This window comes from Xiphophorus couchianus, chromosome 22 (assembly GCF_001444195.1).
Source record: "Xiphophorus couchianus chromosome 22, X_couchianus-1.0, whole genome shotgun sequence".
NCBI classification, from domain to species: domain Eukaryota; kingdom Metazoa; phylum Chordata; class Actinopteri; order Cyprinodontiformes; family Poeciliidae; genus Xiphophorus; species Xiphophorus couchianus.
Genome location: NC_040249.1, coordinates 17,606,483 through 17,631,274, shown reverse-complemented (window position 1 = coordinate 17,631,274; position 24,792 = coordinate 17,606,483). Strand labels below are relative to the sequence as shown.

General features: G+C 39.2%; 3 protein-coding genes across 4 annotated transcripts in view; 2 read left to right on the top strand and 1 right to left on the bottom strand.

The window, feature by feature from the left end:
* The first annotated feature begins 520 nt into the window (after positions 1–520).
* On the top strand, positions 521–6,256 carry LOC114138402 (3-oxo-5-alpha-steroid 4-dehydrogenase 2). 2 transcript variants are annotated; one of them, XM_028007630.1, is made up of 5 exons: positions 524–1,873; positions 3,398–3,561; positions 3,658–3,759; positions 3,838–3,988; positions 4,076–6,256. In XM_028007630.1, the coding sequence occupies exons 1-5, from the start codon at positions 1,599–1,601 to the stop codon at positions 4,140–4,142; spliced, it is 759 nt and encodes a 252-aa protein (XP_027863431.1). In that variant the 5' UTR covers positions 524–1,598; the 3' UTR covers positions 4,143–6,256. The 2 variants fall into 2 exon arrangements, with proteins under 2 accessions (XP_027863430.1, XP_027863431.1); XM_028007629.1 differs by having other exon boundaries at positions 521–1,873; positions 3,838–6,256.
* mkks (MKKS centrosomal shuttling protein) lies at positions 5,883–10,944 on the bottom strand. The gene is made up of 4 exons (XM_028007628.1): positions 9,879–10,944; positions 9,137–9,318; positions 8,876–8,986; positions 5,883–8,316 (listed from the first exon to the last, which is right to left on the bottom strand). The coding sequence occupies exons 1-4, from the start codon at positions 10,849–10,851 to the stop codon at positions 7,888–7,890; spliced, it is 1,695 nt and encodes a 564-aa protein (XP_027863429.1). The 5' UTR covers positions 10,852–10,944; the 3' UTR covers positions 5,883–7,887.
* Positions 10,945–11,188: 244 nt separating this feature from the next.
* The window catches only part of slx4ip (SLX4 interacting protein), a 49,437-nt gene continuing 35,833 nt past the window's right edge, over positions 11,189–24,792 (top strand). Inside the window, exons 1-5 of the mRNA XM_028006475.1 lie at positions 11,189–11,475; positions 13,108–13,173; positions 13,625–13,664; positions 23,585–23,674; positions 23,881–24,007. Coding sequence (XP_027862276.1) covers positions 13,638–13,664; positions 23,585–23,674; positions 23,881–24,007 — 244 coding nt within the window. The 5' untranslated portion in view covers positions 11,189–11,475; positions 13,108–13,173; positions 13,625–13,637. The remainder of the gene's footprint in view (positions 11,476–13,107; positions 13,174–13,624; positions 13,665–23,584; positions 23,675–23,880; positions 24,008–24,792) is intronic.

Here is a 24,792-nt window from a genome sequence, read left to right as displayed (position 1 = left end):
GTGAATCTCCCTAAGCATTTGAATGGTCTTTGCTCGTGCATCATTCTCTACCACAGTTTTTCCTTCTGCCAAACTTTCAAAGGGAGTTTGCATGCATCACTCTGTAGCCAGCTGCTTTAGCAATGAGGTTACTATCCTTGGGGAGTGTCAGTGACTGTGCTGGAAACCCATCAAGTCAGCAGTTTTTCCCATTATGATGTGGATCATAACTTTTCTGTATTAAAAAGCCTTGTTTTTATTAATTTAAGAGTCAAAATGCTGGGTTTTCATTAACTGTTAGCCATTTAGATGTATTCTAAATGAAGACATGACACCTAAAATATACACTGCAAAAACATTTTATGAAGTATTTTTGATTTAGTTTCAGATATCTTAGATTTGTCTGATTTCAAGTGTGCTATTGTTTAACTAAATAATTCCTTAATTAGCCCAGGTTGATTTAAAAAAAAAAAAAAAAAAAAGAAACAATTTCTGCCGGCCGACTATTTCACTTATAACAAAACGTTTTGCAATGTTGTAAGTGAAATAATCTGCCAGCAGAACTAGTGCTTTTCTGTCAATATTAAGGAATTATTTACTCAAAACATGCTCCTATATTTTGCTGAATAGTCACTCATAGGTTTTTGTCTCAAGTATACTAAGACATTTGCTCTAGAAATTAGACCAATCATTCTGTGTTATCGGTCTCTATGAAATTCTAGTTTCACTCTTTAAATTGAATGAATTAAATTAACTTTTCAGTGATGATCTAATTTTTGGGGTTGTGTACTCAGGACAGCACCACCAACCAGGAGAAGCACTTACAAAGAAGCATAACTTGTTCAAAAGCACTCCAGTTCAATCTCATTACATTTGCATTATCCTTGACACAACTGGCAGAAAATTTATGATTATTATCTCCAACAACAGGAGGTAATGATCCTTTCAGCTCTGTAGCTTCCTGTGAGCCATACTGTAGAAATCAGATTGCTTCTCACCATTTGAAGTCTATTCAGCTTTTATTTGAACTTGTTTCAGTTATTTCCATTTTTCTCATCTATTAGATCTAGTCCTGTTTATGCAATATGACAAGCCTGCCAACGATTTGCTCATCCACATTCATGTAATCCAAGCATTTGCTGAGGAGATCAAAAAGCTTTAACCACTTGGTCCCATTTCAATTAGAAAATAATGTGCAAATGCACAAATAAATCTTTTAAAACAATCAGATTTTCATATTTTTTTCTTTGCTCAGGTTGCTTTGTGAGCTTTTTAACTGGATGGACTCATAGTTTAGGGAGTTTTAACATGAAGCAAGCTCTTACCAGAAGTCATCTGTCACAGATGACTCCATGGCTGTTGCGCCGGGTTTGCTGCAAAACCTAAATTTGTGCTCGGGAGGGCGGGATAATCATAACCTCGCCTCAGGCAAAATATGTACATAAGCTGTGAAAAAGGGAACACTTTCATGTTTCAGCAAGCTGGCTGACAGACTTTGGCTGTGTTCTCTGGGAGGAGTCACAGAGAGGCTGTTTACATCCATTCAGCTTTAAACAGATACTCAGGATTAGTTCAGAACTGGAAAGGATTACTGTAGTGTGGAGAACAAGACCTGCAAGATGCACTGCTATGAGAGTGTGGTGAACTATCTGAGCTGTGGGATGCTGCTGGCAGGACTTCTTCACCTGATCAATCACAGGAAGGCACAGGCCTCCTATGGACGCCACATGAAACCCACCGCTCTGGCTATTCTGGTCCCTGCCAGAGTTGCCTGGTTCCTGCAGGAGATGCCAGCTCTTCTGATGCCGCTGCTGCTGATGCACCTTTCACGCCAATATTCTACTATGGGGAGAGCCATATTGCTAAAGACCTTCTGTCTGCACTATTTCCACAGGTAAGAGCAAAGAGAGGGGTTTAATTTAGGATGCTAAGAGTACATATAAAACCTCATAAGCCTCACAGGGTTTTCTGAAGTATGTCTTTAAAATAACATTTCCAAATCTAGTTTAGTTTTACTCAGCAATGGCAAAGTATTTAAATAATCTTGGTATCAAAATAAAGCGAACCCTTGGGATACTGGTTTAGTTAAAAATGTGGATGACATAAAATAATTTAGATTTTTTTTTTTGTCCCTTGCCAGAATATTTTTGCACTATACAGTACATAAACCTTTCAGAAATATAAACAACATATATTTTATATTTTAGAAATATAAACCTGTGCACAGATTGATGCAGCTGACATAAACTAGAGCAAATTTACAGAGGTTTCATTAAAAAATTCCCAGGTGGTTTCCCATTGGCACAAGTTGGCACCATTTACAAAACAGATTCCTGTGTTTTTACTTACTAAACATAATAAAATTATTTTTACATATCTACGTGCTTGTATTATTTAATACCCACATTTATTTTTCATCCAATTACAATAAAACAATAAGTTTTTTTTTTACTTCCACTTTTTTTTACTGTTTATTGTTAAAAAAAAAAAAAGAACACCAACTTTAGACACATTTTACTGATTTTTTTCCCCTGAACTACCAAAATATATATATTTTTTGCCATTTCTAGAGCTCTGTACAATGTTTTTTTTGATGAAGGTTCTGGTCACTGACATCTGTCCCGCAGCCCTTGGACATAAACTCAGATGCTTCCTGCTCAACTCTAATGGTTTTTATCAGCTTCCAAGAATCTGACATTTTTGTTGATGCCAAATACTGGAGGGGCGTGCAGTAATGAGTGTAGGGGAAAAAGTTAAGCTCTGCTCCTGGTACTGGGGTTTTAGGGCTTGTATATGACCTTGTTTATGTTTGAAAACTTCTATTATCTTACCTGAAAGACAATACAAGCAATGGGAAAGTCATTTACATTCAGCTGTATCTTGAAATGTTGAAAAAGTTAATTTATTTCAGTAAATCAGCTCAGACAGTAAATTCATAAGATGTATTTCAAGTGTTTATTTCTATTCAATTTTGGTCTTTACTGATTCACTCTCTTATAACATTGTCATGAACTGTATTTGCACTCAATAGTTGATTGGTTCTCCTTTTGTATGAGTTATTGCATCAGTGAAGCTTAACATGGAAGTGATCAAACTGTGGCTCTGCTGTGGAAGCCCAGATTGTTTTGAAAGCAACCTTCAGCTCATTAACATTGTTGGCTCTGCATCTTCTCAACTTCCTCCAACAATACTCCAAAGATTGTCTTCGAGGTTCAGGTCAGGCTAATTTGCTGGCCAAATAAAGCATTTCAGACTCGACCTCAAACAACTTGGATTCTGTGCCTACCTACTCTGCCTCCAAACTCTTTGACCTTGATTTCAGGAATGGCTGAACGTATCCAGGATATGAGCTGTAGTAACATTACACCTCTACCTCTTGGTCTACCTTCTGTTTCTGTTATCTGTCTGTCTATCACAGGACATTTGTGTATTCCCTTCTGACCAGAGGACAGCCTTTCCCTCTGAGTGTGATGGCCACAGCAGGCTTCTTCTGCTTGTTGAACGGTTCTCTGCAGGGTCACTATCTGCTGCACTGTGCCCAGTTTGATGAGGAATGGTCAGCTGACTACCGCTATACAATTGGTAAGCACACGCTCTTTTTTTCCCCCCTCTCATCTTAAATCCTTTTTAAACATAAGATGACTTGTGAAATGTTAGCTGTGTTGCATGTTGTTTCAGGCTTAGTGGTGTTTTACATCGGAATGGCCATTAATATACACAGCGATTACATTCTGCGCAACCTGAGGAAACCTAAAGAGATAGTTTACAAAATTCCAGCAGGTATGACCCTGATTAAACTCAAGTAAACTGTCCTCCAAAATGGGCTTGCACTCACACAGTCTCCTTAATCTCCTGCAGGAGGCCTATTTGAATATGTGTCTGGTGCCAACTACTTTGGGGAGCTGGTGGAGTGGTTTGGCTATGCCATAGTGACATGGTCCCTTCCAGGGTTCTCGATCGCTGTTTTTAGCCTCTGTTTTATTGGACCAAGAGCCTATTACCATCACAAGTACCTACAATATTTTCAAAAGATTAATGATCCCTGTTTTTGTACTGTCGTTTATTTTATTCCTAATTTCTCTTATCTTCGTTACAGGTTTTATAAGGAACATTTTAAAGAATACCCCAGGTTTCGAAAGGCTTTGATTCCATTCATCTTCTGAAATATCCTCTCATTAACTTTTGTTGGGGAACGGTTCTAGTTTTAGCTCTAGAACACCAAACGCATGATATTTTAGACACATATTTCTGAGATCTCTAGTTTTAAGATTGTTCTTTTTAAAGATGTGCTGTGCTGAGGAAACCAGAGTACCCAGAGGAAACCCACACATAAAGGGGGAAACCATGCAAACTAAATGCACAAAGCCTGCAGACTGGAATTCAAACCCAGAACTTTATTGCCACAATTTGCTCACCATGCAGCCCTTGATCTATTCATGCCTTGAAGAAAAAGAACACACTCTCCTCACCTGAGGGCAGATGTGGCTCACTGGGTAGAGTAATAATTTTGAAATGGGAATTTGTGGGTTCCAAGTCAAGTCAAGTCAAGTTTATTTATATCACACATTTCAGCAACAAGACAGTTTGAAGTGCTTCATACCATAAAAACATAATAATGCAGGTTCCAGCTTTCTCCTGTCACATGTTGATGTTCCACTGCTCAAGGCACTTAACCCCGAGTTGCCTACTTGTCTGCGTATCAGTGTATGCAATTGTGTGTGTTGGTGATTGTGACTAGAAGAATGTGATTTTTGTGCACTTTAGGGTTTTTAAACCATTTTGAGTTTTCAGTATTACAAGAAAAAGACTATAAATTCAGTGTACCATACAGATGTTTGCTGTGCCTTTATGGATGTGTTTGAGGCCTCTACTATTTTTAAGAAAGTTAATGTTTTCCTCAAACTCATTCTGTGTCAAATTGTATCTGTGCTTGTTATTTGCCCCCTGATGGAGGATCTAGTCAGGTGTTTCCAGTCCATCCTTTACAGCACAAGTGTCAAACTCCAGTCCTGGAGGGCCACTGCCCTCAAACCTTTAGATGTGCCTCTGTTGCACCCCACCTGAATAAAATAATTAGGTCATTAGCAAGGCTCTGGAGAACTTATTTACACAAGAAGGAGGTAATTAAGTTATTTCATTCCAGTATTTTGTACCTCTAAAATCTGCAGGACAGTGGCCCTTGAGGACTGGAGTTTGACACCCCCGCTTTACAGCTTCAGTCCCTCAACTTCTAAATGCATCCATGTTTCATCATACTTGAGTCAAACAGCTGAATTTACCTTCTGAGCATATGTTTGGGTTTTGCAAATTCTCGTTTTTGGAAGAATAAAGGTGCTGGTTTCGACTCCCTATCTGGGGTCTTTCTGCATGGAGTTTACATGTTCTCCCTGTGCATGCATGGTTCTCTCCTGGTACTCCCACAATTCAAATACATAACTGTTAGATTAAATGGTATCTAAATTTGTTTATATGAGGGTGTGGTTCCATGGTTGTTTTTCTCTGTGTTGTCCTGAGATGGACTGGGGATCTGTCCAATGACCACTGGAGAAAGGCACCAACCCCTTGTGACCATGAAAGAAAGTAAGCATGAAAACTCTTTTTTTTTGGCAGATGGCTTTAGGAATCTGCATCCAAATTGTGGTTTCAACCCTCTTAACACCTAATTTATCTTTTATACACTGATAATTCTGAAACCTTTTGAGGCCATTCAAGGTCAAAACCCTTGATGACAGAATCTTGTTTTTGCTTTATGACGCCTTGTGGATGCTCTCAGAATTGCAGGTACGAGTGCCATCTTTTATTCAGGAATCCAAAATGACTGTACGCACAAATAAACACCAAAACAAACTAACAAAAAAGAGCTTTTAATAGTGTCCAGCAACTCATAACAACCTATTGTTTCATTAAATGTTATATACACCAATATGCACTATACAGTGATGTATGCAAATCTGGAACCAACTTCCAGAAAACTGCAAAACAGCTGCATTACTGAGTTCCTTTAAATCAAGGCTAAACCCTCATGTGTTAGAGTTACCTTTGATTCGTAGTTACAGGAACATTGATGATTATATTTAATTTATATATATGTGATGATTTTGATGATGGCATTTGATGAAATGTAATGTTTATTACTTGTTTCATAACTGGATACTGTGTGATGTGTTTATGGTGTAAAGCACTTTGAACTGTCTTGTTGCTAAAATGTGATGTTCAAATAAACTTGACTTGACTGGACTGGAAGAAAACTGTGAAGTAAAGGCAATTAGTATTTTTATTCAGGTCTGTTTTATTGGTCAGTGGATCAAATGTTTTTTGTTTTTTTTTAAGGAAATTTCATAACTTACTATATATAATGTGCCCACATTAAAACTGCAATTTTATTTATTTTTTAAGAGATGAAAGAAGTATTATTTAATTAGAATTTGACATTTATTTTGTAAATAGTCAATATATATTTAAAAAAAGTAACAAAAAAATCATTTTAGAAGAAAAACAGTGGGAGTCCATTCAGTGTTTCATGAAACTTTGCTAAAGTTTTTTAAAGGTGAGTAATAACCAGTTCAATTAAAAAAAAAAAAGTTTGATGTTCTGATTCTCTGAGGCAGGAGTTTGTTCTGTAAACGGTGGGTTGCTAGTTCAAATCCCTGGTCCATCTGTTGGATGAATGGATGACTAATTGTAGTGTAAAGCACTTTGACCCTCTGAACTAGGAACTATAAAATTTCAGACCAATTACCATTATTTCTGGTATTAGGCTTTACGTAGTTCAACATTGTAACTCATTTTATAAAATTTTATTCAGAGTTGTTGTAGATGCTGATGGCTCTGGGTAGGAAGGATATTCTGTAGCAGTCTGTATTACAGCAGCTTTGAAGAAACCTCTGACTAAAAACTATTTTTGTTATGATGAAGAGGATGCTAAGGATTGTCTGAAATTTTCCTGGTTTTATAAAAAGTTCTTCTTTGCACCATCATCTCCTGAGCAAACCAGAAAACAGCCAATCTTCTTTATGGGCTTGTTGAGCTTTTTTCACCGACTCTTTTGTCCCTTGCTCTGATGCTGTTGCCCCAACAGATGATGACCATAGAGATTACACACTCCAAAACAGACTTATAGAAGATATGCAGCATCCTGCTGCAAACACTGAGGGACCGAAGTGCAAGATGAATGCATATAAACTTCTGACCAGTACTCCTAATATTCAATTATGCTCTGCTGATTGCAAACAGTAGTACATGAACAAAACTGTTCTGTGTTTATGTGTTGCACTATTCAAAATGTATTTTAATTAAAAAAAATAATTTATTGCAAAGGGAAAATAAATATTGTAACTGATATTAAAGTGTCTTCAGCAAGTTGTCATGGATGGTGATGCTGTGGACAGGAAGGATCTTTGGTAGCAGTCAGTATTGTAATAAATCTGAAAAGTGTTCTCACTGAAGACTGAAGAACATTCTGAAGGCTGTTATGACATGCTAACAGCTCAATATCTGGGCAGTAGAGACAATGTTCCACAGTAATATGTCCTGGATGAGACCATATGTTGTTAACAAGCTCTGCCAATCCTCATTTGCTTTTGCTGCTCCTCTTTATATCTCTTTCTGGCCATATGGTTAGAAAGACGTTGGAGTTGAGGATAATACTCTTTATGATCCATGGAAGAGATGGTTGTAACTTCCTGCTTCCTGCTGAAGACCAACATTCCCAAAGCATGATGGTGCCACCATTTTGCTTTACAGTGGGGATGCTTTATTGATGTGTATTAATTTACTGCCAGAGTGTTCTGCATGCTGAATAATAATAGTAAAAATGTAATTTACTGTTTACATAAAATAATAATAAAATAAAAAATCGCAAAAGAGTGTCTGTGATGTTATCTCATTGTTGATAATACATCTTCATAGTTAGTTCACATCCTGAATTACATATCTCACATCCAGTACAAGATTAGCAGTTTCCACGGCAACTTCTAACGCGTTAACTTTAGCTGTGAAGGAGTCAAGTACGGTCGGCTGCAGTGGTGCTGCTGTTAACAAGGGTGCCGGGGAGAACTCTGCATATTCAGTGTTTAGGTAGCTCCACTTTCTATTTTGGCAGCTTTGTACCACTCCACAGCCACAGAGTGCCGTAGCGTCCTTCAGGTGTTCCTCTGTAACATCTGAAGGGAGAGTCCAGTGGTGTGCGTGAGTCAGGTCGATGAGAGAAGCCCCGTTGTCGTGCTCTAGAGATGTGGCCACCGACTCCAGAGAGCGGCAGAATGCCTCAGCAGCAAGAAGGTACTCTGTCTGTGAGCAGCTCAAAACAGGTGAAGACTCCGAAACATCATTCTTGCTCTGTAAAAGAAGATATTGTCATTACAAAAGCTAAGATTAATGTAAACTTTAGGCCTAGAAGATATGGCTGAAAAACATATCACAATATAAGCGTTTCGGATCAGGTGATGTCTATTTTTAATTTTAATATCTGAGATACTGACAAACTAGTGACGTGACCTTTTCTCTTTTATCCAGTTTTCACTACATGCTGTTTTTTATTTTTTAAATTAAGCAGTTATGAGGCAGGGTGGCAAAACCTTAAACTGATACTACACAAGTTACTCAGCTGTAGGTTGTTGCTAGGTAACCAAAGAGTGAGTGAGTTAATAGATGTCACCCACCTTGCTCAGCTAACTGTGAGAGGCTGAGTGGCTAAAATCGTTCCTCTGCCTACATCTCCCAGAATGCCGTGTGGTTCTGGATAAGAGTTCGGTGAATATTCTATATATTGAAAATTCTATCAGATATATTATGTATTGGCATTGATCCCGTGCCTATCATGATATATATTATTACTGATTTATTGTGCAGCCCTAGTAAAGGTAATGGAAAATGAATAAATGGAAAGGATTTTGACCTGGTATCTGATATAAGCAGCTAAGTGGGTTTCAGTGCAGCCACCTCCGAGTAAAGCACACGGCTCCCTCAGAGTGAGCCTCAACACATGCTCCGTCTTCTGGCACACCAGCTGCATTTAAAAATATTGTTTTAGAACACAGGCACAAAGAGGCATGTATCATTGAAGAACAATAGTACAACCATGCATTTTACATCCTTAACTTCCTTTATGTTATGCATTAAAACCAACAATGCAGCTCTAGTTTCTATTTTATCTTACCTTCAGTTCATTCAGCATCGTTTCATTCCTGTGGCAGAGGATCATGGTACAGGTGGTTGTTTTCCCAGCAGGGTGTAAATGTATCTTTGTCTTGGATCCAAACTGCCTGACACTGACATTATGGACCTCCCCATAGGCTGCGCGTGGGATTGTGGTGTGCAGCGTGGCCACAGGTTGAGCACCTATTAGATAAGTAAACCAGGAGCAAAATGTACTTTAACTGCAAACTACACACATTGATGAAACGGGGTGTACATGTAGGTGCTTACAGTGGCTTCCAAAAGAATGCAATTAGCTTTAAGTTGTCCACATTTGGTCATTTTACAACTTACAATGTGATTTACTCGGATTATATGTGAAAGGTCAACACAAAGTAATGGATAATTGTAAAATGAAAAGAAAATTATACATTTTTCTCAAATTTTGCTTAGTAATAAAAATCTGAAATGTGTCTGTTTATTTGAGTTTAGCCACCCTTACTCTGATACTCCTACATAAAATTCAGTGGATACCACCATTGAATTCAGAAATCCCCTATATAGTAAATGAACTGTCTAATCTGACCGACTGGACAGGGAGAACATTAATCACAAAAGCTATTGTACAAAAAAAGCTCCAAGAAAAAAATTTATGTTCAGAGATGCTTTGCATCCCCTTCACCATTATTATACATTTAATCAATATTATGCAATCTAGATTGTATTTGTACTTATCTGTATATTTGCTTGACACAAAGTCCTACCTGTCAGCTGAATAAGTGGCTCCATGAGACTGATTCCAAGTCTCTCTATGACTATTACACCATTGCATCTCAAGTAGTGCTGCAGCACTGGGTGGATGACCTTCTGACACACAAATAACTTCACCTCATCTTTAAGCACCTGCTTTCCAAGTTCCAAAAGCTGATCCAGGATCTGTGAGTCAGTGTCCACACCCTGATGCACCTCGATCCTACCATCTCCAAGTTCACTAAGATCTCCAGCCAAAGATGCACTGAACAGAACCATACGCAGTGGACTACAAAGACTGCCAAGGGAAATGTTTTCAGGCGTGTCCAATAGTAGGCCAGAAAACACGGCTGATTCCAGCACAGAGTGTCCCTCTATTGGGATAGTAACTGTTCTGCCAAGCCGGACTTTATCTGGGATGTTGCAAGGAACAGTCAGTAGGAAGGCTTGAACAGCCAGCCTGCTGATGTGGGCTGATTCTGGTTCTGAAAGCACACAAGTCGGTTTGCTGGCGATAACACTGCGAGCTAAAGTAATCAAACTCCGGCTGCTGCAAAAGTCCAGCTTGACTTTACAACCACAGTCCTCTTGTTGTAGATGAGCAGTGCAGAGAGACAGAAGGTGCTTGTATACTCTGATCATCACGTCTTTCCTGAGGCCACAACGCCCTGCTTCTTCAATTAGAGACAGACAGAAAACAGAAGCGAACAAACCACAGTCACTGTACCGGGAGACGTGATTCAGAATGGAGCCTTTTATCAGACTGATGATGGGATGAGAACAGGAAATGGCTTGAAGGAGAACAGATGAGGTGGAGGTGGTCACTACGGCCCCTCCGATGTCGTTATGAACTTGTTTCAGCCTGGCAGTAGGACCGTAAGAAGACTTGAGAAGCTCCTTCATCAGGCGGAGTTTGTTACAAACATCTGAGCTGTTCAGAGGGAGATCCGTACAGACAGAGGGAGATTTCTTCACGAGTCGAGACATTTTGCATCAGTGAAGGTTAATTTAAACGTAAATAACTCGCTATATACATCAATGCTGCTTGAAATGTAAGGGTGTCAACTCGCTATTACTCACTTCGTGGTTCTTAACACTGCCTAACTGAAACATTAGCAAAAAATGCAAAGGTTTTACATACATGCTTAAAACATATTAACAAATATTGCAGTGCTTTAAAAAGTTTATTCTTTTTAAATAAAATTGCGATTTTATTTAAATTAACGACAGACAAAGTAGCAAAGAACAACAGGCACCAAACGAACACCACTCGTTTCCATGGTAGCGGTTACAGTGTTTAGATGCCTTGTAAGCTTGCCACTTATAATATGGCGGCTGTTGTGGCGTATTGATTCCATGGTCCTCAGTGACCGCCCGTCGCATTTTACAGTAATTCCCTCAAGCGGATTCGTTTATTTTACTCGCTTATTTATATTTCCACAGAAGAGTGAAAATATAACTCATGTGCATTATTTTATATTTTGATTAGGGTCTGTTTTGCGAATCTTCCCAGTAAAAACAATTTCTCATATTTATGGCAGTTGGTGGACAGCAAAATAAACTGACGTCATCTCCAGGCGCTTTCTCATACTTCGTTCAAAACGTTTGGCGGTATGAAATTTTCACATATATCGCACTTTAACGATGTTTTGTTTGACTGATTTAATAGTGTGTAATTCTGATGCCATTAAGTAACAACCTTATATATATTAATGGCAGCGATTTGTCGTTTTTGAAGTTAGTTGTTTACTGAAGGAAATAAAATACTCGAGGTTTGAATTTAAAATTGTAACATGCCACTTTATGACACTCTTAATACTTTTTGCATTTATTTGTATTTCCCATAATTTTAAACCAATCCAGTGGTTGTAGATAAATTTCACAGCATTTTTGTGTTCTGCGTTTAGCAGTCGTTACTGTAGGACTATTTGCCTGTTTTTAGGGAATCTGAACAACTTTAATTGTTTAAAATTTAAACTATAGCAATAGCCAAACCTGGATTCACTTTATTTTCACGGCTTAATAAATACTTGAAACAGTCTGTAAATTACAAAGTCTTTCATTTGTTTGTAATAACTTGCAAATGAGCAATTTTGATAAAAACCCAGATTGAATTATATTTCTCTGCTTGCAGATACTTTAAATCACAGTGAACGATTTGGAAAACTTTTATTTTAGATGCCCTTCTGACTATTTTTAGTGCAGAAGAGTAACACCTCCTCTTGTCTCTCTGCCTTGATGATGGAGTTTGATATTCAATCTACAGGTTGAGCTCAACCATCCAATTTTATCCACTTATGCCTGGATTCATATGTTTTTTTTCCTGTTATCGTCCATGTCTCATAATTGTAGTTGAGAGTCAGAACCGAGAGGGACCTGTAAATAGAGAACCGGGCCTTTTAGCTCAACTCTTTCTTCACCATGACAAAGCAGTGGCTATGTTTCTTCAGGCAAAGCTCCAGTCAGTCTATCTATCTAATGTTCCATCATTACTCATAAAGAAGATAATGAGATACGCAAACTCCTCTGCTTGAGGCAGAGATTGACTCCTGACCTGAAGAGTGCAGTCCACCATTTTCTTGCTGGAAATCTTGGACTTATATGAGCTGACTCTCATTTCAGCCCCTTCACACTACTTGAGCACAGCCTTAAGGTCATGACTTTAGGCTGACCTTTATACTCCACATAAGTTTTCACGACTACAAACTACTTTTCCCTCTTTACTTTTTGATCTGCAAAAAGTAAAGAGGGGACCCTTAGATTGTCAAGCCAGGACTACACCTTGAGATCCAATGCATAAACGTCCAAACAGGTTTGTTGAGAAGAAAGGAGTCAGCTGAGGTGGTCTGCTTTGGACTCCACCTGGTCATTCCTTTTTTGGTTTGCCGGGTGTGTCCCTTTGGAAGAGTCCCCTGTATCAGACTTGGATCTCACTGGAGAGACTGTGTATCCCTCTTGGCCCCAGAACACCTAGAGATCCCCAGAAAGCTCAAGGCAGTCACAACGCAGAGGCCTGAGTGACGCCTCTTGGACCTGTTACCTCTGAAATACTGAGGTTCACTATTGTTGTAAAGCTACAAAAAAGCTGTGTGAATTTTTATATGCATATATTGACAATTATGTAAATTATGTTAATTCTGAGGCTGTGTTAAAAATAACACAGGACTTAGATTTCTCAAATCAGTGCTAGTTTGTCCTCCACTAAATTTCAGAAGAAGTAATTTGCTTTTTTGTCTTTTAAAGGTAAGCGGTGTAGAACAACTTGGTGCACATTTTACAGAAGAATCTAGAACTGGATCATCTAATAAGGTGGGTTACTTGCAAAAATGGTGTTAAAATGCTATACATTTAAATGTTATGCATATAAAAAATATAATTTCAATACTTTGCAATCACTGTGGATTATTTCAGTCCATGTTTGACTTCCTAAAGACCGGTTTAAGAGCATTGGAGATGCCCTTTTAGTTTTTTTTTGAATAATTAAAATAAGCATAATTTATGTAGTATTTAAAAAATAGTTTACCCTGTCTTGTTTTTTTTTCTATAAATATGATTAAATCTTAGATTTTCAACAAGAAGTAGTTTTCACGACTACAAACTACTTTTCAGCTTACTGAAAAGTAGGTTTCTCAAATCTGTGCTAGTTTGTCCTCCACTAAATTTCTGAAGAAGTAATTTCCTTTTTGTGTCATTTAAAGGTATTTGTAAGGATCTTTGGCCAATACTTTAGACATAATTCAAGCTGTGTTCTTGTTGTCAGGTGGTGTGAAGCAATGTCTCCCTTCAAGTTTGTCATTAAGGTAGGTAGAGTAAGTCAAACCCCAAAGGCCCCGTGTACCATGAATCAATATGATTTTAGGGAGCATGTCTATCACATCCATCCATCCATCCATTTTCTGTGCACCCTTGTCCCTAATGGGGTCGGGAGGGTTGCTGGTGCCTATCTCCAGCTACGTTCCGGGCGAGAGGCGGGGTACACCCTGGACAGGTCGCCAGTCTGTCGCAGATGTCTATCACATTTAATACAATTTTCAGACATTGTTATGCAAAAACAAATCTATCCATTAACTTGCAGAGTTAATGTTACAAATTCTCAAATTGTGATGATATTTTCAAAATGAAGAATAAATAAAAAATAATCTGACCCCAAAATGATGGCTTTTGTGCACACCATTTGATAACTGACAAACGTTTTGCACTTGACCATTCCACTTTTTGTCCTGTAAACGCAATATCTTTTTGATTTGGGGAAACAAAGTAGTGCCTGATTAAGTGGATAGTTATTCAGTCTTCATTGTATACAAATAATCAGCACCAGTCAATATTATGTAGGATCACATTTTGCCTCGGTTACAACTGACCTGCCTTGCCTTGCCTGGCAGTTTAGCTGGAAGGGAATGCATTTGGTGCCACAGTATTTCCATTTTTAGATGATAAGTTGTACAGTGCTCTGTGAGAATTTATAATGTGGTATAATGTTTTAAACCCTAACCTTGCTTTAAATTTTTCTCATCCCTGACCTGTCTGCTGTGTTACTTGGTCTTCGTGATGCAGACCTCTAACAAACCTCTGAGGCCTTCACAGAAGAGCTGGAGTTTTATTGAATTGCACACAGTTGGACTCATTTTACTAACTGGTTTAGGTCTGGATGCTTGCAGTGGATTTTTTTAAGGGTATTTGAGTAAAGGAGGCTGATTACAAATTAAATTTAGACCTTGTCTGTGTTAAAAAAACATTATAAAACGATTAATCATTTTCTGAAATGCATTATGTCAGGTATAAAAACAACAGGCGACCTGTTCAATGAATGCTTTGAGAGAGGCACCTGAGACTCTGTAAGGATAAGCAGGATGGACAGCTTTTCTTCTCTTCTTGGAGGATTTTTCTTTGTCCACTAGAGGGGAGTACAGATATGCTTTTCAGCTTCTCCCCACTGTGGCGTGTTTAAGTGTCTGATCTCCTTGTGCAATTTTTCACTGACTAACCCTTGATCCTGTTGCTAATGGGCTCAAGCATCCAGCACAGGAGAAACGTGCTCTATTAAAAAAAGCCGTGCAGTTCATCCTCAGTCAGTTTCTCTCTCAGGAATAACGCACGTCAGATGTTTTTGTTAAGTGCAGGAAAAGCGGCTGCTCTCTCTTTTTGTTGACGTTTCATTTATTGAGAGGCTTGGATGAGGGCTGCAGACATTTGCGCTGATCTCTCACATCCTCCCTAATGCTATATGCACCTAGTTGACCAGATATTGGATTCAGTCTCCTTATTTGTTTCATATGCATGCCTGCATACGGGTTAACCCACCACCACCCCCGCTGGCTGGTTGTGGGAGAGTAAAACCCTGAAGGTTCGAGGAATGTTCCGTCCCACTTGGCACATAATGATACTGTTGTGTTAGTCGGCCTGAGAAAATGCGCACAGCCTCCACCACTCTTAACCAACTAACCACAAACAAGTATGTTAAAATGAATCAGTCCAAACAAAAGCAGCCAAAGCTCAGCCCATGACTTCTCATAAGACAAAACAAGTTTTTTTAATGATTTAAATACTTAGAAAAGCCGTTGAGCTGAGGTGTTGCTTGTCTATATAGCATAATATTTATCAAAGGATTTCTGAGGCACTTTCATGAATTTTTAGCCACGTTAAGAAGGCTGTTCAGCTGTTTTATGATTCTGTCTCCCTGAAGTGTTTTTAAAGCTGCTCCCTCAGTGGATCTGTAGAGCTGCACTAAGTTCTGGTATGCTCCTTCTTAAAAGGGCTTAGACTATATAGTGACCTGCCACTTCTCAGACCTCCCGAAAAGGGGGCCTGCAGGCTTAAAAACATGATCCACCGATGTGCTTGCTTGTCTGGCAGGACGTTGCTGCAGCAGATCTGCCTTCTATTAGCATTATTCACTGCTGACTTTCCAGCCGCCCCGAGTTCTTGTCTGAGGCCGAGATGTTTCCTTTTTTTTTTTTTAGAAACTAAACTGTTTGAGGTATTGCAGAGCAGTTTAATGTCAGAGGTTTATGTGCTGCATAGTGTTGTCACTCTGTAGATGAGCTCACAGAGGACCACACATAGTGCATCGAGCAAAATATTTGAGATTTTTGCGATTGGAAACAATTTGATTCTTCCCAGGTTCATGAAACAAAACAAATCAAAACAAAAAGATTAAAAAAAAAAAAAAAATCAGTTTTCCATTTGTTGGATGCATTTTGCCTCACAAAAGCATTCATACCCATGGAACTTTTCATATTTTGTCACGTTAAAAGCAAAAGACGTCTTTTGAGATGAAGTCCCTTATCAGTTTTGCACATCTAGAGTCTGAACTCTTTGCTCATTCTTCATATTCATGAATATGCTTCAGTCCAAGCAACTCCACTGTGTCTCTGGCTGTACGGCTCAAGGTTGTTGTCCTGCTGGAATTCGAACCTCCTTTCCTGTCTCCAGTCTAATGCAGCCTCTAACAGGGTTTCTATCAAGATTTCTCTTTATTTAGCTCCATTCGTTTTCTCAACAGCTCTAATTAGCTTCCCTGTCCCCGCAGCATGATGCTGCTCCCACCGTGCATAAATATGGCGATCCATGGTAGTCCTGTCGGAGTGCAATGCATTTTATTCATGGGTGTAAGGGAAAAAGAGATCGAAAAAAATGCATGTTGCATTAAATCCTTATTAATTCTTTGAAGTTTCTGATTGTAACGGGACAAAATGTGGCAAACATACTTTTGCAAGGTTCTGTATATTTCCAAATGGGACGCAAACTTCCCAGCTTATTTCTGTCTACTAATTTCTCCAGTGTATGCCTATGCTTTGTTTGCTGAGTTGTTACCTGGAGATATTCCTGTCTGTTCTTGCTGCTGAAATTCCACTCCTGGGTTGTGTCTCTCTCTTTTTTTGTGTCATCAAATAAAAAGGACTCGGGTGTGTTAATATTTGAATGAATGAAAGGAGTTTTGCACTCAGATGGAACGCTTCCATCCTCCGATTTTAAATAGCATCTGGGTCTGTGTTAGTCAAGACTCACGTTTTCTGTGTAGTTTGGCCATTTTAAGAAATTGGAAAGGAGAAAAGTTGTTCTTTTTTAGGGGAAACCCAGGTGACTCACTGCACAGAGAGAGAGAAAGAGAGAGCTGGGAATGAAGCAAATAAAGCCAAAAAGCAGGTCTGTCAAGCTTACACTTCTAAGAGCTCCCCTGGGTTTTCTGCAGATTGCAAAGAGAGAGAGAGTCAGAAAAAGAGCGACACAAAAGCAAAGAGGGAGAGATGCAAGTTTTATTGAGTGAGACTGCATCCCCAGCCCCTTCCCTCCCAGTGTAAACATCTGTGGCTGGTTAGTGTTAGCCTCTGAGCTAAGTGCAGTCCGAGAAGGTCTGGTTCTTATACTGTTCGATAGCAGTGGCAAAGGGCAGCGAGGTGGGGAGGCGGGTGAAGCTGCTCCCAGATTTTGGGCCCGGTGCCCAACTCGAAGCAGCTCAGGCAGGAGGATGGAGAGCTGGGTCTGGGAGTGAGATAAGGGAAGGTGGAGAGTGTTCTGGGAACTGAAAGTGATACACACCAGAACTCTGAAGACTAGAAAAGGCAAAGTGGCCATCAGAAAGTTGAAGTCAGGACGTGTTTGCTTGCAGACAGAAGTAAGAGTGTTTTCTCTTGTGGAGAATCAACTTTAGTCTCTAATTCTTATTGCGACTTTCATTTGTGCCTCTTGAACTATTAACAATTATCTTAGTATTTGATTATACTGATGATTAATTGGATAAAAATATTGTTACATTCTGCAGATTTTTCATTCAAATCTTTATATGCAATAATTAAAGATGCAAATATATTTTTTAGTTAGAAAATGTACATTTTATTGTTTAGAATACAATAGCATAGCATCCCTTTAGTGAACTCTTCATCGTTTGTAGTAAAGGATGCATCCACAGCTAAAAATATATTTCTATCATGAACATGTGAAAAGCTCTGCCCTTTCTGCTCGACTTAGCATCAATAAAGTGTAAGGCTGATCTGTTGACTTTTTTTTTTGGATCAATTGAGCAAAAGATGCTTAACAGCAGATTATTTTTTAATGGAAGAGATCTGGGTAGAACATATTTACAGACAGAAGTTTTTTGTTGTTTTTTATCTTTAATGCAATATGAATATATTTTTTGTACAGTTTTATCTTAATTGCTGCTCTGACTATTCAGATTAAAATTAACTTTATTTTGATGAATTTACATTACAAAAAAAGTAGACAAAGGGAAGCAAAAAATTCTTCTAGCAAATGGCTATTATTTAGTCTGTATAATCCAGTTAATGATTAATCAATTACCAAATTAGTTGATTGTTTTTTTAAGTACGGTAATTGTTTCAAGATAGACAAGGAGCTAAAGCTGAATTTAGGGCAATCCTGGAAGATTATCTGTTAGAGGCTGCAAAATACTATCTACGAATGAGGCAGTGGTTTACCTTGCATGGAGACTAAAACCCCTAGACATGGCCTAGTCAAAGTTGAGACCTTGATCCAGTTGGGAATCAGTGGCAAGACTGTCCAACCTGATGAAGCTTGAAGTATTTTGCAAAAAATGAGCAAAAATTTCAGTCTCTAGATGTGCAAAGCTGCTGTAATTGCACCAAATGCAGGGCACCCTTTTTGTATTCTGCAACGATGCAGTACTTTGTCATAAAATAGATAAGACTCATGCTTGGAATGTGATTTAAACTGTGAAAAAGCTGAAGTTGAATGGGTACTTTTGGGAAACACTGTGTAATATTGATCACTTTGGCAGCAAGGACACAAAGTATAAAGAAGGTAATCTTAGCCTGCGGGCAGACCCAGTCCTATTCATCTATTCAGTGACAGCACACAAAAGATGGCACAATAAAGGATTTGGTATTAAGTAGCGCCTCTCGCTACCTCTGCTCAGGAATTTTGAAGGCTGGTGCAGGATGGCGAACAAAGCAGTGCTGGTCCACTTTAGAAAGCCTGAATAGAGACACTTCCTTTACAACTTATTGCCTTATCAAAACAACAAAAGTTGCTATGAGCCTTAAACGTGTCAAACCAGCTATACGAAGTGGAAATACTCTTAAACTGTCTGGGACAGATTTAGAAAGCTTCTGGGTGTTCTTAAGGTAATTATAATGCCATTAAAGTGAACTTTGAGGTTGTTTGTTTTGTCTTAATATTCAGCAATAATCAGGGTATTTCCCCTTTAGTAAATGAAGTCAAATCCCTTTCAATGTACAACAATATCTCATTAGACTCTGCAGGGAGATTTTACTTGGGCCTCATAGGGGATACGCAAGGATTTACTGGGTCGTAGGTCATGGCATAGTTCAGCCAGGAGACCACTGGTCACTCTTTGTGCTAGCAGTTGACAAAATTAGCCCACATGATCAGATTGTAGTCAGAGCCTTTGTGTAAAATTAGATTTGAATGTTTTTTGTGTTATCTGGCCCACTCGACTCAACACAATTGTCCTTTTTAAAAATGCTTCAGTAGCGCCACATGAACAGCACAGTCTGAGCTCAGGGACGGGCACCCCTGCCATAAATCTGTTCCTTCCTCTAACCGGCACTTTTGCTTTGCAAATTAATTCGTTTCTCATTAGGATGATTGCATTAGTGAGCATTCCTGACTAACTCACCCTCCCTCGTTTCTGAGAGGTCTGTAGGATCACATGCTGCTTTGTGCAAGAGGCCAGACCACTGTTGATCATCAGCATTCAGTTCCCAGTTGCGTCTCATCTCTTGATCTCATGTGATAACAGCAACTTGGTCTGAGTTTTTGCTCGATGTTCGGCTTTCAGTCCTAAAACGCTCAATAAGAAGTACAGAAAACGCATCAGCTTGCTGCACAATCTCCTTCAACTTTACACTCTATAACGCACTTTTGATTTGGAGAGGTTTAACTCATTCCCATAAGTGGTTCATCAGTTTACATACATCGAACAAAAAGACACACACCCATTCTTCGCCTCACTCTCTAAATTTACAAACATCTACTGTTTCAGGTTAGTTAGAACTGGCTAATTCTCTTTGCTAAATGCCACAATATTGACATAAAGAATATGTCAGAAATGTATTCATCAGCAAGTGTAGACATGATGATATCTACACCAAAGTATAGACGACATCTGAAGTATACATCATCATGTCTATTCTTGCATATAATTGTTTGAACAGATGAATGCGGCACCTTCAAGCATGTGGAAGTTGTTCCCAAAGAACCAAACTTGTTCAGCTCATAATTCTCTTCTTGATGTCTTAGCTGACTTCTTTAGGCTTTCCCATCTTTTTGATTTCTTTCTGATTTTAAGTGAAGGATGCAGATGAGTGAATAGCAGGACATTTTTATTTTATTTTTGTACCCCTCCGGGGGGTCTTTTGTGGACTCTAGTGTCCCTTATATGAAAGTAGGCTGACAGGAAAGGGGGAAGAAGATGGGGGAAGACATGCGGCAAATATCGTCGGGTCCGGGAGTCGAACCTGCGACGGCCGCGTCAAGGACTCAAGGCCTCAAAACATGGGTCGCGCTATCCCCTAAGCCACCACGGCACACCCAGCAGGACATTTTTTGTTAATAAAATTAATTTCAATTGGTGTCACAAAAGTAACACATGAATAAATAGATACTACTTTAAACTACTCTGCATGCTTATGCAACCATGTTTTTGCAACTTTTTAACATATATTTTTTTGCCACTAATGGAGTAAAGGTGAGAAAAAAATTATATCCATGTTGGTCTCGTACTTTTTCTTCCCGTGTTTTAAAAGTCAAACTTTTGAGACTTCGTATGAGAATCCCACTCTGCATATGTCAAGTCCACTACTGGGGTCCATGCTTTGATTGACAAGGTCTGACCCTTTGTTGCTAGGCTTTCTCATGCATGGGTAGTCGTCAGAGGCCACCAGTCACCGGTGGACCTCTTCGAGACAAAGGTCACAACATGAAGAGAATACTCATCCATTGGGGATGAGCTGATATTGACAGGACGGATGCATAAAAAAATATCATGGAAGATGTGGCACATAACATGGGACCTTTTTTTTAGGTCCAGAGCATTCTCACCCCTTTGAAAGTTTGACAAAGATAAAGCATTGTGTTTTCACTATGCATCTACACACAGCAGAGCCCTAGGAAAATATTCTGTGGAAGAAATAGAGACGCTCCCTGATCAGTCATATGGGGGCGCCCTCTCCTCTGCTTGAGCTTGTAGGGGAAACCAGGAAGCGGCTTCACTTTATTAATTTTCCTACAGAAAGACAATGAGAACTGAAAACGTTCCCATGGGAAGAAGAATATGCTAAATATTTGGCAGCTCTATTTGGACCGTGGTCACAGCCCAGCTCTAGTTTTATGACAGCAGATAAGATCATCAGTATTCTCTTTTAATGTTTTGAGGAAAAGTTGTGAGAAAGGCAGCAGAGTAAATTCTGCAGTAGCAGAGCCTTCCCTTATACAACCTCTCTTAACATCCTGAGAATAAGGTCAGAGGAGCATCCCTTCAGTCTGAGTTGGGACATTTAGTCATCCTGTCTGGGATCTTGAAGCTCAGGGGACAAGCCTGACTCACAACAAAGGCCTGGGTTTGGAAAAACATTCTTTGTTGTAAAACCAGTAGCTCTGCCGTCAGTACTGCTCTTTCCCAGGTCTGCAGAGGGAGGCTGGAATCCGTGTCAGGACTTTGGATCTTTTTGTTTTCGCTGAAGTGTCACTTTGGGTTTTTGGGGGCAGCGATGTCTGGGGTGTGGGTGGTCGCGGTCCATCCGTTACTTCCTCGTCCAGGGACAGGCGAAGTTCACACGAGACCCACATTCCAGTTGTTCTCTGCTGCTGGCAGCTTTTGCACTGATGTGCAAAGTCGTTTTAGCCTGAGAAAGATGGAACAGCTGTCTGGCATCCTTGCCTATTAATTAAATATCGTCCACATCTTTTCATGTTATAATAACAAACTTCAGTTGACTTTTATGTAATAAAGCAACATGAAGTAACTCCATAATAATGCAAAGTGGAATGAAAAGGATAAAATATTTGTATTTTTTCGGATCTGAAAAAATACAAATAATTTTGTAAATACAAATGCAGGAGGAGCGCATTTGGATTTAGCCCTCCTTTTATCAATATATATATTTTTAAAATGCATCTGTTCATTTTCTAGTATACGTCTCTAAACTGAATTCGATGGTTATTTTTGTTTTTTTGTTCAGAAATATTGTACATTTTTAAATATTTCAACTCAAATGCAATTTTTTTGGGATCTGAATTATGCTAGTTTTAATACCTGTATAGTATTTTACTTCCTTTGCTGTTGCACCTACTATTCAGTTTCTTGTTCTTATTTTATTTATTTGTAACTTGCTGCTGGTACATCTGAATTTCCCCACAGTGGGACAATATGGAATATTTCTATTCTGTTGTATTCTAATGTATTTAATTTATATTTGAATACACTGTTTTAACACTTAACCAAACATTTCTATTGCAGTTTTGTCTGCACGTGAAGTTTATGCTTCAGTACAGCAATAACTGTTTCACAGCCTCTGACAGATTTCCTTCTCTGCATTTATCCCCATCCACCTTTACCATCATCTCTGACCAGCTTCCCAAGTTGAAGCAAATCACTCCCGGTGCGTAACTTGGCCACCATCATGTGTTGGTGGGAATGTTGTGTTCAGGCCCAGGCTGGTATCCCATCACACATTGGGTTTTGTATGTAGGCTGAAAAGTTCAGTTTCAGTCTCATCTGGCCAGAGTGTTTTCTTCCATCTGTTTGTTGTGTTCCCTGCATGGCTCATCGTGGTAAATCTTAACTGCTCAAAGCCACATCGAAAGAAAGGCTTTCTTTCAACAAAGGCTTTGTTCTTACTACTCTTTAATAAAGCCTAGATTTGTCAAGTAAAGGACTAATAGTTGTGCGAACAGATGTTCCCCTCTGAGCTGTAGATCCCTGCAGCTCCTCCAGAGTTGGCATGATGCCTTTGGCTGTTTCTCTGATTAATTCACAGACTGAACTTTGGTGGATACCTGTGTCTTGGTAAATTGTTATTGCATCATCTTCTTTTTATTTTCAAATAATAGATTGAACAGAGCTCTGTGGGGCCTTTACAGAACAGCTGTCCCTTTGTTTCAGTTCAACATTACAGTTCAATCAACATTTCAGTTGATTTATAAGACGACTTTGGATAAAGGAAGAGGGGATGCTTACAGATGCATTCCACTGTTTTTATTTGTAAATTAAACACTGTTTCCATTTCCCTTCACTTTGTTCTTTTTATTGGTTTATCATGTAAAATCCCAACAAAATACATTGAGGTTTGTGGCTTTCACATAAAAACATGTGAGTATGAATACTTTTGGAAGCTCATTGTTATAAACTCTGCAGCCTTTTCCTTAATGCTTTGCAAGCAAGGAGAGTAAACAGAAAACCTTTGCATTTAACAAGCATCTTTCTGCAATCTCTTGTGGCTGGAGGCAAGAGCTCTATTGCAAAATAGTTTTGTGTTGTGAGATGGAAAATATCAGGAAACAGACAGGGTCATATCTTTTTTTTTGTGTAAAGAGATCGGTAAAGATAGCTAGACTGCAAAATGAGAGTGAGGGGAATGATGCTGTGAGTGGCCTGAGGCTTGTGTTTGAGGACACGGGAGGTCGTTGTGGTTTGCCGTGCTGTCAGTCACTTACACTCTGATTTCCTTTGTTCCCTGTGTGCTCAGCAACCTGTGACTATTTTTCTCTCTTTGTATAACAGTGTGGGAACTTTGCTGTGCTGGTGGATCTACATGTTTTGCCCCTGGGGAGCCCCGAGTCCACCAGCTGGTTTACCACAGACCAAGTTGAGGTACAAACCAAGCAAGTAAATAAGTTAAAAAACCCCCCAAAAAAACAGGTATTTTTTCTCCTTCAGGCATTTGCACAGTTTCTGTACTTACCTGCCATGTAGAACTTCCTCTTTTCTGCTTTGTGACTCCTGTCGTAATTATGTCTAAATTCAAACCTTTCCTAGCAGCTTCCTACATTTACATGGCAAACTTCTGCCGTTTGCAGGAGGTTGCATCCCTTGTTCGCGACCCAGTGGACCAGAGGATTAAGCAATATGAAGAGGTTCTGCATGTTAGAAGACGAGCTAAACAGAAGAAGGAGTTGGTCCCTGCTTCGGCCTTCTTTGTGAGAGGTAATCCAGAGTGATGCACCGATCAGAATCTTTCTGGCCGATACTGATTTCTCGGTTTCTTACAGGTGTGTTAATTTTTGCACCAATGCATATTTCTCTTACCTTAAACGAAGTACTTTGTGTTGAGAGATGCATTTGTCTTTTGAATAGAGGCTGAGTCCATTAAATGAATGGGGCTGGTTCTCGAATTTGGGTTTTCAGTTCACTGATCAGATCCGAACTAAGGAAAATCCACCTAATCTAATCGCCTGCATCTTTTTCCTCATTCCTCCAAAATAAAGTCATCTTTGCCTTCCTTCATTTTTGTCTTAGGTGTGTCTTCCGTCAACTGCGAGGTTATTGATTTATTTTGACTGTTAACGGAAACCATTACTCCATTAAATCATGGTGCCGAAACGATTATCATGAGCAGGATGGGAAAGGAATCACGAAACCGTCAAAACCATTTTTTATGTTCATTTTTTTTCCGAGGTGTGTGGGTGTAAAGACAACACAACCAGTCGGGACACGGCAGAGTCCTACACCCAGGGCGTGACCCATGGAGGCGAGCGCTGATATGAGACTTTTTATATTGTGTTGCGCTGTTTGGCTTGGCATGTCTTCCATGTTTGTTCATGCAAGATGCAAATCTGTTAAAGCAGTAAGCATTGTTTTCTCTCCTGTTGGTGGGACATTTGTGGACTCTTTCTGCCCATGCTTGTATTTGAGTGGAAAATGAATCAGAAACAACCGCTATTGCCTGCACAGTCATTGAGCATGATCAACAAATTATGCAGATATGCGAG

Coding starts and splice junctions, on each gene's coding strand:
- mkks (XM_028007628.1), bottom strand. CDS start 10,851: ATGTCTCGACTCGTGAAGAAATCTCCCTCTGTCTGTACGGATCTCCCT. Junction 9,319..9,878: donor GCCACTTATTCAGCTGACAG/GTAGGACTTTGT, acceptor CTTATCTAATAG/GTGCTCAACCTGTGGCCACG. Junction 8,317..8,875: donor CTGCTTATATCAGATACCAG/GTCAAAATCCTT, acceptor CTTCTTTTACAG/AGCAAGAATGATGTTTCGGA.
- LOC114138402 (XM_028007629.1), top strand. CDS start 1,599: ATGCACTGCTATGAGAGTGTGGTGAACTATCTGAGCTGTGGGATGCTG. Junction 1,874..3,397: donor TGTCTGCACTATTTCCACAG/GTAAGAGCAAAG, acceptor TGTCTATCACAG/GACATTTGTGTATTCCCTTC. Junction 3,562..3,657: donor TGACTACCGCTATACAATTG/GTAAGCACACGC, acceptor ATGTTGTTTCAG/GCTTAGTGGTGTTTTACATC.